A 17649-nucleotide genomic window follows, 5' to 3' on the forward strand; every position below is an offset into this window, starting at 1 on the left:
GGTGGAATGTGACCTGATCCCCTTGGGCTCAGGTTTACCATGGTGCAAGTAGCAGAAATGAATGCAGTGGCTTATCCACTTAGAAATAGTCTGCTTTGATATAGCCTTCCCCTCTGATCCTGCAGCAAATGCCACCAGTAGTTGCTCAGACTTTCTTAGAGATTTGGTCCTGTTTAAGTAGAATCTTAGTTGTCTGTGTACGTCCAGTGAATGCAGAATCCGCTCCCCCTTGTTCTGCGGATTCGGGTAAAATGTTGGCAAGTGAACTGTTTGGTTAAGAGCCACACTGGGTACCACCTTAGGCATAAAAGAAAGATTGGTCCTGAGGGACACCATGTCCGGGTAAAATGTAATAAAAGGCTACACAGCCATGAGGGCCTGTAGTTCTGAAACCCTTCTTGAAGTGACTGCCAAGAGGAAAGCTGTTTTCCAAAATAAAAAATGTTACATCCGCAGTAGCTGCTGGTTCAAAAGGAGGCAGGGTGAGTTTATCCAGCACAACATTGAGGTCCCATGCAGGAGTTGGTGATCTTCTGGGAGGCCTTAAATTTTTGGCCCCTCTAAGATAGTGTATAAGCAGAGAATGATAAAAGTGGGGAGGGCTCCATGTTGTAATGAGCCGAGATGGCAGAGGCATGGATTTTTATTGAAGAAAAAGATAGACCCTTGTCAAGCATCTCAGTCAAACATTGTAAAATCTGAGGGATATTGGGCTTTGCTGTGTCCGTTCCTTGTGCTTGGTTCCAAGCACAGAATCTCTTCCATTTATCAGCATAAGATGTTCTAGTACTAGGCCTTCTGGCTTCCAAAATGACATCAATCACAGATTTACTGAGAGGTGTTGTTTGAATAATTAAATGATCAGCCATGCTGCAAGGTTCAGAGTTTGGAGTTGAGTGTGCAGAATTTGATTGTTCTGCTGAGACAGCAGATGAGGTATTTCAGGCAAGTACCAAGGAGGGAGTTGAGACATATTCCTTAGAACTGGGTACCAGTGCTGGCGAGGCCAGTCCAGAGCAATTAGGATCACTTTTGGTTTTTCCTGTCTGACTTTTAGTAAGACCTTGGAGAGAAGAGGCTGAGGGGGAAAGGCATAGACTGATAGGTTTTTCCAACTGAAGGATAGGGCATCCACTTTCCATGCATGTTTGTGATAAGTCCTTGTGCAGAATTTGTCCAGTTGATAATTTTGGGGAGAGGCAAATAGATCTATCTCTGGGCTCCCCCATTTCTGTTTTAACAAGCTGAAGATTTGTGGATCCAGTTTCCACTCGTGCGGGTCCATAAGACTTCTGCTTAGGTCTGCCAGAGCATTTTGTTTTCCTGGCAGGAATTGAGCTTGCAGATGTATTTGGTAAATCAAAGCTGTGTTCCACAATGCCATGGCTAGTCTGCAAAGGGGGTAGGAATGTGAACCACCCCCCCCTGCTTGTTTATGTACCACATAACTGTGGTGTTGTCCGTCTTTATCAGTAGTTGTCCTGGATGAAGCAAGTCCTTGAAGGCTGTCAGAGCATTCTGAACAGCTAGCATCTCTTTCTGGTTGATATGCAGATGCATTTGTTTTGGGCTCCATTTGCCCTGAATGCATCTCCCTGCCAGGTGGGCCCCCCATGCATAGTCTAATGCGTCTGTAGTTAGGGTTTGGGTGGCAGGGGGTAGAGTGAATGACAGTCCCTTGTTTTGGTGACATGTCTCTGCCCACCAAAGAAACTCCGGTTGCAGGCAGTGAATGAGAGGAATCATCGTTTCCAGGCTGTGACAATAGTGACTCCATAAGCTTTTTAGGTACCACTTGAAGTTTCCTAATATGCAGTCTCGCATATGGAATTAGTAGAATGCAGGATGCCATGAATCCCAAAGCCTACAGAATTTGTCTTGCAGATAACTGGGTTTTTGTTGCCATTTGTTTGAAGTATGTTTACCTATCTCTTCACAATATTTTAGCTAACTGTCAACATGGCTTTAGACCTCACCATAGTACCACCACTGCCCTCCTTTCCTTTGCAGATACCATTAACAGCAATCGCAACAAGAACCTACTCTCTTCTGCCCTATTCATTGACCTCTCTAAAGCTTTTGACATGGTCAACCACTCTTCTCTAATTAGCATTCTCAAATCCCTCTCATTTGATAGCCATGCCATCAAATGGTTTACATCATACCTCAGTAACAGACAACAAGCCGTTCTTTGGGAAAACCATATCTACTCCTTACTACCCATTGCAATTGGTGTCCCTCAGGGCTCTATCCTTGGTCCTCTCCTCTTCTCCCTCTATATTAATGATCTCCACTCTGTAATTCCTCAAGCTACCTGCATTCAATATGCAGACGACTCTACTATCATTTGTTCAGCATCCACCTCTTCTGATCTAACCACTCTAACTCAAACTACATTCAACACTGTAGAAACATGGTTTACTAGACGGTATCTACTTCTCAATGCCAAAAAAAACAAACTTCTCCTCTTCACCCCCACCACTCGTACCTCTCCACTTAACTTCTCTATCTACTCAAACAACAACACTATCAACTCTCCTGACTCCACAACAAAACTGCTAGGAATTACCATCGATAACAATCTCTCTTTTGACCAACACATCAACAACACCATCAAAACTGTTAACAGAAAAATTGGATCATTATACCGTATAAAACCATTTCTTACCCCATCTACTAGAGCTACTATTGCTCACTCCCATCTTATATCTACTCTCTTCTATGCCTCTCCTATCTTCACCAACCTTAAAAAAACTAACCTAAACAAACTAGCAACTTGCTATAATAACATTGCCCGCTTCGCCACTGGTAACCCTTTTAGATCACATCACTGCCTCAATTTGAAACAGTTAGGCTGGCTGGAACTACAAAACTATCTTAATATTTCACAACTTACGATTGCCCACAAATTACTGTACCAACCTAGTAACACCCCTATACTTTCACAACTTCTACTCCATTATAACAATCTCACCTCTCTTCGTTCCTCCTGCAAACTTATGACCAAACCCATAAAGGCCCACAACTTAGCTGGTGACTCTCTTTTCACCAGTACTGTAGGCAGAGTATGGAATTTGCTGCCTAAAGATTTAACACTAATCTCATCCCTACCTCTCTTCAAACAACAAATCAAACTACATTTCCAAAACCACTGGCTCTGTTCTTGTAGTACTCCAGGCTAACTTCCCTCTCCCTACTCTCTCCTTACCTTTAACCCTTCATTTTGCCTGAAAACTAACTTCTACCCTGCTTCTTTTCCCTGCAGTCCTCTTATGCTCTGACCTACTTCTACTATCTCTCCCACCTCGTCTTGACTGTCTTTTTTCTTCTCCTCTCTTACTTACTGACTCTTGCCTTGTGCCATTATTTTCTTTCCTTCATACTCCTTCTACTTCTCTTCCCTTCCGAGCTTTAACTGTTATCTACATGGCTGATTGCCTTACTGCATAACCGTATGTATTAGGTAAACTTGCTTTGAAATCGACAGAACATTGTGTATGAGTTTAAACTTTTGAGTTCCTTTAATGTATGCTGATTTTATTAACAAGTTGATTTAATTTTCTATTTTTATGTGTAAGTCTTTATTAACAATTTGTCTATCTGTCTTGATTATGTTATGTGTGGAGCTTTTCTCCCCGGGCCTCTACTGAAAATGGACATAGATCCAGCTAGACTAGCCCGGTCAACAAATGTAAAATAAAATAAAAATAAAATAAAATGTTGCCAGTTGCCTTTGTTTGTCTGGCGTGAGGTAAGCCATCTGGGCAGTTGTATTCAAGCTTGCACCCAGGAATGTAATTATTTGAGAGGGTACCAGTTGTGATTTATTTTCGTTTATGGTGTACCCTAGGCATGCTAGAAGCCTTTTTACAAATGCCAGATGTTGAAGAAGAGTGTCCTTGTCCTCTGCTTGAATGAGACAATCGTCCACATAAGGATAAATTTGGATGTTTCTTTGTCTGCAGAATGCAATTACTGGTGCCAGGCACTTTGTTGGTTCTGCATTTATTTATTTACTTATTTATTCCATCTACTTTGCAACATGAGCAACAGTACTTGCCAGTGCTTGGTTTGTTTAATTGAATGATTTTAATCACATGGTTAGGTTTAGATTAATTAAGCTGATTGATCACTTTAGAAATGTGTATATATACTTGGTTTTAGAAGATGTTTGTTGTAAGGATCTGAAGAAGCGTGTCTTGGCACACGTGAAAGCGCTTATCTGTTCACAATAAATACATTTTATCCATTTATTGTGGTGGTCGAATTCCAGTTTGTATCCTCACTTTGTAAAGACCCTGGGTGCAGTAGATAAGCCAAAGGGCAGTGCAGAGAATTGGTAATGCAAAAAACCTGCCTTAAAGCGGAGGTATCTTCTGCACGATTCCCTTATTGGGATATGCAGGTATGCCTCTTTTAAGTCTAGAGTCACTAACCAAATGTTCCTGCCCAGCATAGGCAGTAGTTGTTGTAAAGTCAGCATTTTGAATTTTGGAATGCCCAGGAATGTGTTCAAAATCGATAAATCCAGCACTGGATGCCAGGCAGTGTCTTTTCTGGGTACCAGGAAAAGTCTTGAATAAAACCTTGTCCTTTTTCCTTTTCTGGTATTGGTTGAATAGCCCCCATATCCAAGAGGGACGTAACTTGTTTCTGAGCCTCTGTCCACTGATTTTGTGGCAGATCTGGCCAACCCTTTGGAATTGGCAAAGTATGGAAATGAAATCTGTACCCCTGGGATACTATGTTTAATACACACTTGTCCTGGGTAATTAACTGCCAATTTTGAGCATGAAGTGCTAATTTTCCCCCCAACGGGGCTGCCAAGTTAAGTGCTTGGTGAAGGTAGAGGGATATCATCGAGACTGCTTACTGTAGGGTTGTACTTCGTTTCCTCCAGATTTGAAGGTGGAGGCACCCCATTGCTTTGACCTGTAAGAGCCCTGTGATGGTATCTACAAGCCTTTTGAGTGCCTGGATTTGCCTTGACAGGCTCTGGTGGACACAGGAATGGACCAATTCTTAGTAGGCCAGTGCCTACTGAACCTGGGTGGCTGCACTTGTAAGAAATCTTTTACAGTTTGCATAGATTTAGCTTTGTCTTCCATTTTCTTTAAAACCTCTTCTGCCTTATTACCAGAGTATCATGCTGCAAGGGGGCATCCAACAATTTAGCTTTAACATGATCAGGCAGATTTTGCTCCTTGAGCCAGGAATGCCTTCTAATCACAGATCCAGTTACTGCGGCCCTGCAAGAGGCCTCCAAGGAATCAAAACCACATTGCAAAGTTTGCTTTCCAACCTGTTCTGCTGAATGCAATAATTCCTGTAATTCTTTATTTTCCACACAATCAGAAATCAACATAATTTGCTGTTTCAATAAGCCCATAACATGCTGCTGATATTTAAGCATATGAAACTGGCAGTTTAAGGCCCTAATTGCCAAGGCTGCAGATGTATAAACCTTCTTTCCCCATCTATCCAGCGCCCTGGAATCTCTATCAGAGGGGGTAGGATTTTTGGCTGTAGAGGCCTTTATACCTTTGGGACCCTGTGAGATAGTCTCATGACCAGCAGCAGGATTTTTGAATAGAAATTTGTGGGGGTCAGGAACCCTGTAATATCTGTCTGGCTTACTAGGAGCCGGAGGTAGGGAATCAGGAGCCATGTTTGATTCCGAAAACACATCAACAATGTCTAATACAGGAGGTATTGCCAAAGGCGTATGCTGAGGAAGAAGGAAATCCCTAAGCCTCTTTTTTGATTCAGAGAAATCCTGACTCTCCCAGTGAAAATGTTCCCTTAAAGTATGCAAGGTTTCCCCAAAAGAGTAATCCTCAGGAGGAGATGCAGATGGGATGGATTCTTCTGCATCAGAATCCTCATAGGGTGGAATAGAAAATTCCTGATCAGAAGAAATGGAAACCTGATCTGAAGATTCATAATCAGTGCCTTGCCTAGGCCTCTTAGCAGGGGGGGTTGGGAACCCCTGATCAAGGTAATTAAGTCCTCAGCCATTTTGATCATCTGTTTTTTAGGCATAAGGCCCTGAGCAAGTGGCTCGTGTCAGTTTTTTAGACTCAGATGTTTTTGATCTTGTTTTTGAGGCTGGCGTCAGTTTTATATAAAAATGCTGAGGTCTGAAAACACCATCAGAAGCCGGTGCCTGCTCAGCAGCTCCGGACCCATCCAAGGGGGAAGCATCCGCGGGTTCAATACTGTTAGAATCTCGCGGCATACCGGACTCTGCATGGGTCTCAGTAGAGGCCTGCGACTCAAAAGTAGCAGGTATCAGGGGCTGCAAAAGCACCTCACTGAGTACCGGCGAACCGGCGGCTGGCTTAAGAGAAGTTTCGTCATTGGTTTTGGACCTCGACGGTCTGTCTTTTTCTTTGCGTTTTTTGTGAACTCCGGTAGTCAGATTGCTAAGTGACGGCATTTCAGGGTAATTAAATCTTGATCCAAAATATTTAAAAGCAAAAATATACCGACGCTTAATAGTGTGTTGGCTAAATCTAGCACAAAACCGACAGCAAGGCACATTATGATCTGGGCCTAGGCAAGGAATACAGTACAAATGAAAATCCTTATGAGGTATTTGCTTCCCACAAGTAATGCAATTATTAACTTTTACTGACATCGATAAGGAGCAAGAAAAAGTTTCCCCAACGGGGTACTTAGCTTTAGTTGAAGATTTCGGTTCTGAAACTCGAATGCGAAAATTTCAGGAGTTGGCCGACCGGCACTTGCGAACTGTTTCTGCTTCGGGCACCGTGTGGCAAGAAAGACTGAATAAAATGGCGTTGGCTGCATGTTTTACACCCCTGACGACCTGACGTCATGGAAGAGGAGACAGCAACCGACACAGGACCCAAGATTTTATCTGCCAGCAGATTACAAAAATGTAATGACTGCAACAGTGAAACACTACGAACATCCCTAAGATATGCAGCAAAAAACTTAGCCTAATACCATCTGCAATGCAAAGTAAAGACACCTACTACAATCAGACAAAGCAAAAATAATTATAATAAAATAAACATTATATGCAAAGAACAGAAGAAACATTTTGCACTTACTGTATGGTTACTGTTACAGCCTGTACAATCAGGTGACACTCCCTGGATTTACCATCAGGAGGTCGAACCGGACCCCATCGAATGATGGGATAATCGTCCCACTTCTGCGAAACTGGCAATGTCGAATTCTGACACAGCCAAAATGCGTCTCGACGTAAACCTCTCAATGGGCTTTAACATGGGTCAAGATGGGAGTGAGATTCGTACTTCAAATATATATAACATGTAATAATGCCCCTCTTACATGCCTTAGTACCAGTTGCACACAGTCAAGATTTTTTTTTTGCATTCTACTTTCATTCTTTGACTTCACCTTGCTTTATTTACTTTTTATGTATTTTTGTATACTTAATTTCATGATGTTTACCCTAGTAGGTCAGTCTCACAACTGACGTGTATGTCAATCATACTGTCAACTATCAATATAAGTACTGTCAATCGTTGAGTCCCAACCCTGACCTACACATAAAAACATTAGAAGCTGCTCTCAAAGAACAGTGCCTGAATGTCTGTGCACAAAGCCACATGACAGCCTATGTTACTGTCCATTGTTGCTCTTCTATTCCTATGAATTATGCACAATCCATCCGAGGGATGGAGAATACAGACTATAAACAGCTTGTGCTTTTATAGCAGACAATATGTGGCCCTCTCTCTCACTGCCCTCACTATAGCCCTACCCTTTACAGAAGTGATTACTCAAAACCTACTTCTTAAGGATCTCTTCAAAATTAAAGTTCATTCACTCCAGCTCAGTGACACAGATGGATAAAACCCTGACTATGGCTCAGGTAACCACAGCTTGAGTAGCAGCTCGGGTGCTTGATGGATCTGACAGACAGTATTACTGTACCCATCTTAGGGAGAAAAAGAGTTGGTCGCAATGTTGTAGCAGCAGTTTGTAGACCTATGACCTGGGGAAGTGAATGCGAGGTCCTCCTATCCCCTCTTGGGCAGTAGCCTTCAGTAAGGTAAAGAGGGAGACACTGGGGATCCTAAGGTAATGCACTTTGTGCATCCCATCAACCAGGGGAAGGGATAGGAAAATTAAGTACAAATGTCCTCAATAACGGAATGCCAGTCTGGACACAAGCAAACCTCATAACTGCATGAATGATGGCCCCGTGGATGGGTATCAACCTAGTGAATTTACAGATGACTGAATCCCCAACACTTACGGATGAATGGCCTTGAGTCCAAATGATGGAATGTTTGTAGGCATGGAAGCAAAAAGTAAGCTCATTCATAAAGTGTAAAGGTACAGGCAGCACTCATCTGCTGCATTACGACTGGCTGATGAACCATAAAACTCCACCTTTGGTAGATGAGCTCTTAACTATTACCAAGCATATAGAAGAATTCAGGTGAGAAACAGAAGCATTACAAATAAAGATTAGCCAAGAAAAGCAATCTTACCACAGTGAGCCATAATGATGTGCTTCAGTAATGCACGAGACTGCTGAAAGCCTTGTGCACAGAATTTACATTTATACTTGAAGTTCGGAGAGTGACTTCCCACAAGGTGTTTATCCAAATCTTTTGAACGCAAGAATCTTGCACCACACAAGAGACAAAACATTTTCTTCCTTCCTGCAAAAGTAGCAAACATAAGTAAATGTTTTAACTTCTGCATAACATATTTAATGATAACATTCATACAAAACATTCTCATACTGAACTAGTAGTAAAATAAACAATGGTGCATTACTTTGAAACAGTTCCCATCTTTGCCGGGTAAGAAATCTAAAAATACATTTTTAACAGAGAAGCACAATTTGAGCACAATGTATGGTGATGGACAGGTTGACAGACGAAATCAGACAGGAGTCCCCGTGGACTATGATGTTTGGAGATGACATTGTGATCTGTAGTGACAGTAGGGAACAGGTGGAGGAGACCCTGGAGAGGTGGAGATGTGCTAGAGAGAGGACAGGAATGAAGGTCAGCAGGACTAAGACAAAATATATGTGTGTGAATGAGAGGGAGGACAGAGGAATGGTGAGGATGCAGGGAGTAGAGGTGGCAAAGGTGGATGAGTTTAAGTACTTGGGATCATCAGTTCAGAGTAATGGTGAGTGTAGAAGAGAGGTGAAGAAGAGAGTACAGGTAGGATGGAGTGAGTGGAGGAGAGTGTTAGGAGTGATTTGTGACAGACAAGTACCAGTTAGAGTGAAAGGGAAGGTCTACAACAAGGTAGTGAGACCAGCTATGTTATATGGGTTGGAGACAGTGGCATTGACAAAAAGGCAGGAGTCAGAGCTTGACGTGGCAGAGTTGAAGATGTTAAGATTTGCACTGGGTGTGACGAGGATGGACAGGATTAGGAATAAGTATATTAGAGGGTCAGCCCAGGTTGGAAGGTTTAGCGACAAAGCCAGAGAGGCACGATTATGTTGGTTTGGACATGTGCTGAGGAGGGATGCAGAATATATTGAGAAAAAGATGCTAAGGATGAAGCTGCCAGGTAACAGGAAAAGAGGAAGGCCTAAGATAAGGTTTATGGATGTGGTGAGAGAGGACATGCAGGTAGTTGGTGTGACAGAGCAAGATGCAGAGGACAGGAAGGAATGGAAACAGTTGGATCTGCTGTGGCGACCCCTTTCGGGAGCAGCCGAAAGAAGAAGTAGTAGTAGTAGATTGCATTCACTTTTCCCAAATGGGTATATAGCAAGACAAACTTTGTTCAAGTCGTATTCATTTAGAAGTCTTTCACAAAGAAGCCTAACAGTCTGGAGTTTGCAAAATGACAAAAAAAAAAAAAAAGTTTGCATGCCATGGCATATACCTAACTAAGGCATTGCCCCCACACACCACCTTTTGTAAACATAACTTGCCATTGTCTGCTACTTACATCATTCCTGCTATTTACAATTTTTTTTCTTTTTTTACCTACCATACACCATCTTTGCAACAAGTTTTTCTAATGTGTTTGGCTCTCACTTACAGCATTCATTAGTGTGACTTTCAAGCTTTCATTAATCTGTATTAATGTGTTTTCCTTTATATTTTCTACAGTGACTTCACAAATAAGATGACCAGTTTTACAAAGTTTAGAAAGTACAGCTGTACAAGTAAACTTATAACAGTAGACGTGAGCATGATCACTGTTGCAGTAACCTTAACTATATGGGTTATTTACATCCTGCTTAAGACATAAAAAGCTGCCAGCTTCCCAAGCTTCGGGACACCCTCCAATGCCTAAACCATGAGTCAGCTTGAACTGAGCTGACTAAAAAAACAGGTTCGGGTGCTAAGCACTTCAAAGCTTTCATGTCAACAGAAACAGGAAGACTCAGTCCTGAAAGGGCAACGCTAGGAATAACAAAAAAATAAATGCCCACACCCTGGCATAAACAATACACTAAAAAACAAGGGCAATGAGGGAGGGAAAGGCTATTGCAGAAGTGATCATTCAAACATCTACTGTCATGGTAAGTTTGCTTAGACAACTGTACTATGTTGATCATACTGATCACTGCTGCAGTACTTTTAGCTATATGGGTAGATTACCCTAGTTTACTACATTTGGGAGGTAGAAAGAGAAGGGTCTAGGAGGCTCTGGAGAATGATCCAAACAAAGCTTGATCTAGACGTGGAGAAGGAATGAAGAAATAAAAAGCTGCCCAGATTTTTGACATGTTTTGTCTTGTCAAGAATTAACACTTTGTTAAAGTATGTACAGAGGACCAAGTTGTTGTTTCTAGAATACTTGTAGAATCCCACCTTATCTAAAAACCCACAGATAAAGCCAAGTCCCTGGTACAGTGGACCTTGACCCTGTCTGGAAGAGTTCTGTTGTATAAAGTATAACAAAAGTTTAATAGCCTAGAACCGCTTGAACATGGTCTCTTTTGATACAGGTTGTCCCCTCCTCTTACCTTCACAAGAAATAAGCAACTGACTTGAAGATGTGAAAGATGTAGTTATGTCAAGATAAAACCTGAATTGTCTGTGGACAACCAAGTTAAGGAGTACCCTTTTTCTCTCATTTTAAGGTTCAGGAAAGAAACCAGGGAGATGGATAGTTTAGCTTAAAGTAAACTCGGATACCACTTCAGGCATAAAAGAAGGATTAATTCTCAAAGAAACCCTGTCACTATAGACAATGAGAGAGGATGACTTGCCATAAAACCTTTCAACTTCGAACAATCAGTAAAACTGGTTTCCATGTTAAGAAACTCAAATCAGCCAGGTTAGCTGGTTCAAATGGATCAAGTGTTAGGATTCTCTAACACAAATTTAAGATCCCAAGATGGGGGCACCGGTTTTCTAGGTGGCCTCTTTTTCAAAACTCCTTTCAAAAGTATTTTAACATGAGAATGCATTGAAAGAGGAGGACCCATGGACAGACATGCTAAAATTGCCAATAAATACATCTTGGAGGAGTAAGAAAGGCCATAGGATAGTTTATGTTACTGGCTCCACCTAGAAACCCTTTTCCATTTCCTAATATATGATTTCCTACCAGCAAGCAGGCTTTCTTACTCCATTAAAACCTGCTGCACGTCCTCATTAAACAGGAGCCTAAAAGGAATTAAGACCCTATCATCCAGGCAGTCAGCTGAAGATGAGGGGTCAGGATGTATCAAATAACCTTATATTGTGAGAGGAGATCCAGTCTACATGGAAGCTTCTAGCAATTGTCCCTGGCCATTTCCTAAAGAAGGGAGAAAGTACAGTTGTGTTAAGACCTTACCACAACAATAATTGTCCTACTTCTCACTGCTGCAGTATTCTTTACTCCTGGGATATTCTGCCGAGGACAGCTGAATGTCCAGCCGGCATTATTTCTAATACCCCTACAAGATCTTTTGTTACCTTTCTTGTTACAGGTTCCCTAAGCTTGAGGACACAGCCCCTTTTACTTTCTGTTGCCTGAGTCATGCTAAAAGATTTTGTGCTCTACTGTTATCAAAAAACAGTTGCCTAACAGCAAACTTTCTAAACTTGTGCATACTATACAGGTAAATCCCTTATTTTCTGCTTAGCATTTTGTAGTTGAGCCTCCTCTTGTTCTCTGAGATTCCCCTTACTCTGCAATACTTCAACATTTGTCAGTCCCTCTAAATAATTCTTGTTACTTCTTAACCAGAGCTCCCTTTTATTTCGACCCTATTTTTAAACTCCGCCTTAATTTTATCCCACTCCCTAACTATATTTTCAGAAGAAATTTCTATCCTCTCTAATAGTTCCTGAATAATCACCACTACCATAAATCCATCCATCCTCAATCCCTTTTTCCCATTTTGCACATGGGTTTGGGGAGTCACTTAAATTCCTCTCTTTTCAACAGATAGGTGGGAAAGCACCAGTGTCTCATTCTTATTTCATTACCCTGTGTTTTTACTTAATTATTGGTGCATGATATAAAATAGTTATTGGGTGCATATCAAGACCTTCAATTAAATGCACGTTTCTCTGAAATGTAAATTCTGTCTAGCCTACCCTATTTTTTATATCTTGAGGAATAATATGTACATTCACTCTGAACTATTAATGAATTCACATCTTCCATGGCAAATATTTTCATAAATGTCTTCAAAAGTCTACCCTGCTTTGTTTAGCTTTCCCTTCTGAGCCCTCCAGACACATCTTCACTGTTGCAAATCACATTCCAGTCCCCACCTGTAAGTAATATTTCTTGCTGAAAACCAATGATTTCTCCCAGAATTTTCTTAAGCTCCATTATAGTAGTTTTAGGTGGAATATAAATATATGCCAGTGTTATCCCCCTCCCTTGCAAGTAGCCCCTTAGCACTACAATCTGCTATTATTACCTTTTTTATCCTCTTCTATGACTATTGGAGCTCCTCTTGCAATTAATGTAAGTACTCCTCTTTTCCTCTGTTCCAGGTATTCCTCTTAATAACCATCCTGAAAACCTTTCTTTATCAAATTCACTTGTTCAGTTCTTTCTAAGTCTCTCCTGCAACATAGCTATTTGCACTTTTTAATATAGTTCACTACTCTTTCTTTTTGTATTGATCTGTGAGACCACTGACATTTAAAGACATTATAGAAAGCATCATTGCATTAAAAAGTCATTATTCCCACCTTTTACTTATAACACCTTTTTTGTTAAATGTCTAGTTCCAGCTTTTGTGTTACATGCATACACTAACAGGTTGAAGTTTTATACAGTTGTTTCTTGTCATATCCATTTGAGCCTAAGTTGCATTTTACAAAACTTTTGTTTTATTGAAAGCCGTCAAGCAAAAAACACACACATCCCCAATACCCCCCCCCCAAACCTATTAACTCAATACTAAAACACAAAACTATGTACATCTTCAAATACTGAAGTTTTACCCTCATAATAGGAGCAAAAATACCAGATGGCCACACTCATAGACTTGAATTAATCTAAAAGAAAGGTTAAACAGGCTAAGAATCATGGTGCACAGCCTGTGCTTCTACTAAGTGGTAATTTGTTTTGTCTTTTCATTATATCTCTCCCAGCTGGGAAAACTCCCGAATACTTCCAGTGAATATTATGCCCTAGCCAATTTCTCTTCTCATTTTTTTTCCTTTCAGCCAATCAGTCTTCACCAACCTGTAGCCAGATTCTCTTTATGAGATTGTTTTCCATGGAGAAAAGAGAACCAGGCAACCAGTTTCTCTTTATCAGACTGTTTCCACAGAAACACGAAAACCAGCTGCAGAATTGCTAATAAGCATACATGCTTTGCTAGAAAAAAGCCTCATAATACTCAATTTTCTTTTTCATTTACTTGCTTACTGTTAAAATTTGTTTCTAAATCAATCTAAGGTCATTAATCCCGTCATTTCCCATGCAAGAATGAGAAACATGCACGTTAATTTTCATTTGTCATGCTCTTTTAACCAGGCTTTTTTTCACTGCATTGCCTACATTCCTTAAAACTGAAGAAATAGAAGAAAGAAAATAAAAAAAAAAGCAGCACCTGTTTACAATTCTCATTACACTTAAAAATAACCGAGACAACTTTACTTTACAGCATGCAAAGAAAACCATACACCAGAAAAATGGTGCTAATAAGAAAAATTTTTCCTTACTTAGTTAACTTTTTCCATTTTCTTCCCCTCCCCAAAGCATTTTTTGAACATTAATGACATGAAGTGGGACTTGTGCTTTAGAGTCCCCCACAAGTTCAACAAATTCTGAAAAAAGTCCAATACTTCCAGATTTTCTTGCTCTGTCATATTTCACACACAATTATTGCATTGTAATTCCACATTTAAGTTACTGGTTTTATTAATTTTCATCTCCATCTCTCAAATCCTCAGTTTTTCTTGTCAGCTCTCGTGCTCCCTTCGTCCACTCCAACATTTTCCATTGAAACAAAATGGAGAAAGTTTCACAGGTCCAGTCTCTCTGTGATCTTTATTACAAGGAGAACAATAAGAAGAATCTCTTTCTGTTTCGCAGATTACTTTTTGTTGGACAAATGTTTGTACTTCCTCCTTAGCATATACTTCATCAAAATATGATTTTGTCCCTCCAGGGAAGAATACTTTGAAGACAGATGGGTACAGCAGTTTGAATCTCACACTTGTCTCTCAACATTCCCTGAACAGTGGAAAAAATTTGCTTCTCTTCTACCATGATTAATCATTATTCACTAACACTCTGCTGTCTCCCATGTTAAGTACTTTGTTCTTCTGCCATGTTTTGTCAAAATCATCTCCTTCTACAGGTAGGATTGCATCTTTACTACTAAACGTCTTGGTTCCTTTCTCATAGACAGGTTGGAGCATACACACTCCGTGTGCCCTTTCAACTAACAACTCCTGGAGTGGAATACCAGTCCAGTTGCTTATTTGCAATTTCATAAAATTAATACTTGCTATTCCGCTTCTGTGGTATAGCTGAAAATATCAGGTTCTCTCTAAGTGCTCTGTCCTCTATTATTTTTTAAAACACCTCTTCCTGAGTAGTATCATATTCAGCCAGACTTTTCCTCATTTCCACCTCTGATTTTTTGCAATTTTGTCGCCTAATCTAAATATTTGTTTAAAGATTCCTCCATTTTTTACAGCCATTTAGTTGTTTGTGTTGAAATACTCCATCAGTGTTTCGTTTACTTAATCAGGTCTGTGTGCAGTTGTCTTGCATCTTCCTGTACGTTACTGGAATTCATGTCCGGAGGTTGCAATGCTTTCTTGAACAGCTGCAGAACTTTCCCAGTCAGTGTTTCTTTCTTAAGTTTTGCAGCTAATTTTTTTTTTTTTTCATGTGCTCTGTATTTCTTTTCTCCTGGCATCCAGGCAGTACACTTACTAGCCAGTTATTGAAATTTACTCAAACACAAGTCTACTGGGCTCCTCTGCTGGGTTTCTGCTTTCAAACTGGGAGCACTAGAATTGAGCTGTTACTCAATATGCAGCCATCTTGGAAGTCGGATCCAGAGTCCAAGGTTATTGCAATAGATAAGGCTAAAGGAAGGGAAACCAAATATGCTGAGGACAAAAAGGGGCAATGAGGATGATCTTGCTCTTCAACCTGATTGCTATCTGCAAGAATTTGAGGATTAATGGAGTTGGTGGAAAGGCAAATAGGAGACTGGGGGGGGGGGCAAGTGTGTAAAACAGCATCTCTCTGTAACTTCCAGTCAGAGGAATCAGGGCAAAAATAGCTGCTGCATTTCTTGCTTAGGGGCAAAGCAAACAGGTTGCAGCAAGGAAATCTCTTCCAACAGTTTTTGATTGACGGACCATTCGTGAGGCAAAAGTATGCACCTGCTCAATTTGTCCACTATCACATCTGATTTCCCTGGGATGTGCACTGCTACCAGAAAGTGGTTGGATAAGATCACCCATTGCCGCACTCCGATGACTTCTCAGAATAGAGGGTAGGATCTGGTTCCCCCCTGTTTGCTGATGTACCAAACGATTGACATGTTTGTTTGAATAGCAATACTTCCTATAGGAAGAGCATCCTGAAAGCTTGTAATGCCAATAGCACTACGTTCATCTCAAGGAAATGTATGTACAGAATGGCCTTTGTTGGGGACCAAGTGCCTTGGACCGTCTTCCACTGCCAATGCACTCCCCTAGCTGGGAAGAGTTCATGGTCACTGTGGCCTTGGGCTGGGGGGGATGAATGGACTGCCTTGAGAAACTTGATCTGAATTAATCTACCAGGTGAGATCCCTTTTGCATGCCATGGTGATAGACATGGGCATTGACACAGTATGGGGAAAAATGGACCATTATGTTGCAAAACCATTGTAAAATTCTCTTATGGAACGTGGCCAGGGGAACAAGAGTTATAGACACTGCCATGGACAACAGTGCTTGGAGAACCAAACAAGCTGGCCACTTTGTAGTTGCTGATTACAGCTAGTACTTGATTAGTGATCGTCTCCAGTCTTGACTGGGGAGAGTGCGACTATTGTGGTCCTTGGATTCAAGGAAGCTCCTATAAAGTCTAAAGTTAGAGAAGGTTCAAGCAGAAACTTGTCGAGATTTATTGTAATGCCCAGGTAAGACCATAACTGTAGCACTTCTCTTTCCTCCAATAGTCTATGCTTGGTGGCAGTGGTGATAAGCCATTCATTCACATATGGAAACTCATGGAATCTTTGCAGTCTCAAGTGAGCTGCTACAACTGCCATTCATCTGGTGAACACCCTGGAGGCTGTGGTGAGGCCAAATGACAAGACCCTGAATTGGTAGTGAATGGCTCCTAACAGGAACCAAAGAAACCTTCTTGATCATCTGTCCGTCTTTATATGGTTGCAAGCGTCTTGAAGTTCTGTCGAGCACATCCAGTCATTCTTTCCCAAAATGGGAAGAATGGACTTATCTGTGACCATCTGGAATTTGTTTTTTTTGATCAGACGTGTTCAGGTTGCTGAGATCCAGAATTGGTCTCCAGTCACGCCTTTTTTGGCACTAAAAAGAATCTTGAGTAAATCCAGACTCTCTCTGGTGTGGGACCTCCTGGATGACTCTTCTCTAGCAGCTTCCATATTTGTACGGCTGCTTGTTCCCTCTGACTAGGTGGGACATCTGGGAATTTTTCTGATGAAGGAGGAGAAAGGAAAAGTGTTATCACATAACTTCTGGAAATGACCCTCTGCACCCACATATCTGAAGTGATTTGTACCCACACTCTCTGGTGCAGGGATGAGACCCCAGATTGCCTCCGGAGGGAGACAATCGGGCCTCCAAAAGGGGACAAAAGGGCCTCCTTTCAGTACTAACCTATGAACCTATGAGTGCTGCAAGGGTTTGCCAGAGAAGGAATCTCTGGAACCCTGATTCTCCTGGCCTCCTCTACCATGAGGGCAGCATCTTCCATTAGAGTTCCACCCTCTGCCCCTAGAGAAACCATCACCACTTGTGTCCTGGGTAAACCCTTGGGATTTTCTGAACCAAATTTTTGCCCTGCTTCACTGATTCCTAGAAAAGGGTCTCTGAGGAGTGGAAAAATGCATGTCCATGGCAGAAAGGGTTTTACCATCCTTCTCACACCTGGTCAATGTGTCTCTGACTGTAGAGCCAAACAAAGATGAGCCGTCAAAGGGAGCACTGACGAATGAAGACTTGATGGGCACTGCCAAGTCAAATAGGCACATCCAAGTGT

General features: G+C 41.3%; 1 protein-coding gene across 2 annotated transcripts in view; it reads right to left on the reverse strand.

Annotated features, from left to right (window-relative positions):
- The window catches only part of LOC122790475 (zinc finger protein 521-like), a 3214752-nt gene that overhangs the window by 160988 nt on the left and 3036115 nt on the right, over nucleotides 1-17649 (reverse strand). For both annotated transcript variants that reach the window (XM_044058016.1, XM_044058015.1), the window contains exon 37: nucleotides 8496-8669. In XM_044058016.1, the coding sequence (XP_043913951.1) occupies nucleotides 8496-8669 (174 nt within the window). The remainder of the gene's footprint in view (nucleotides 1-8495; nucleotides 8670-17649) is intronic.

The sequence above is a fragment of the Protopterus annectens genome, chromosome 16.part0 (assembly GCF_019279795.1).
Source record: "Protopterus annectens isolate FY-2018-M chromosome 16.part0, PAN1.0, whole genome shotgun sequence".
NCBI lineage: Eukaryota > Metazoa > Chordata > Ceratodontiformes > Protopteridae > Protopterus > Protopterus annectens.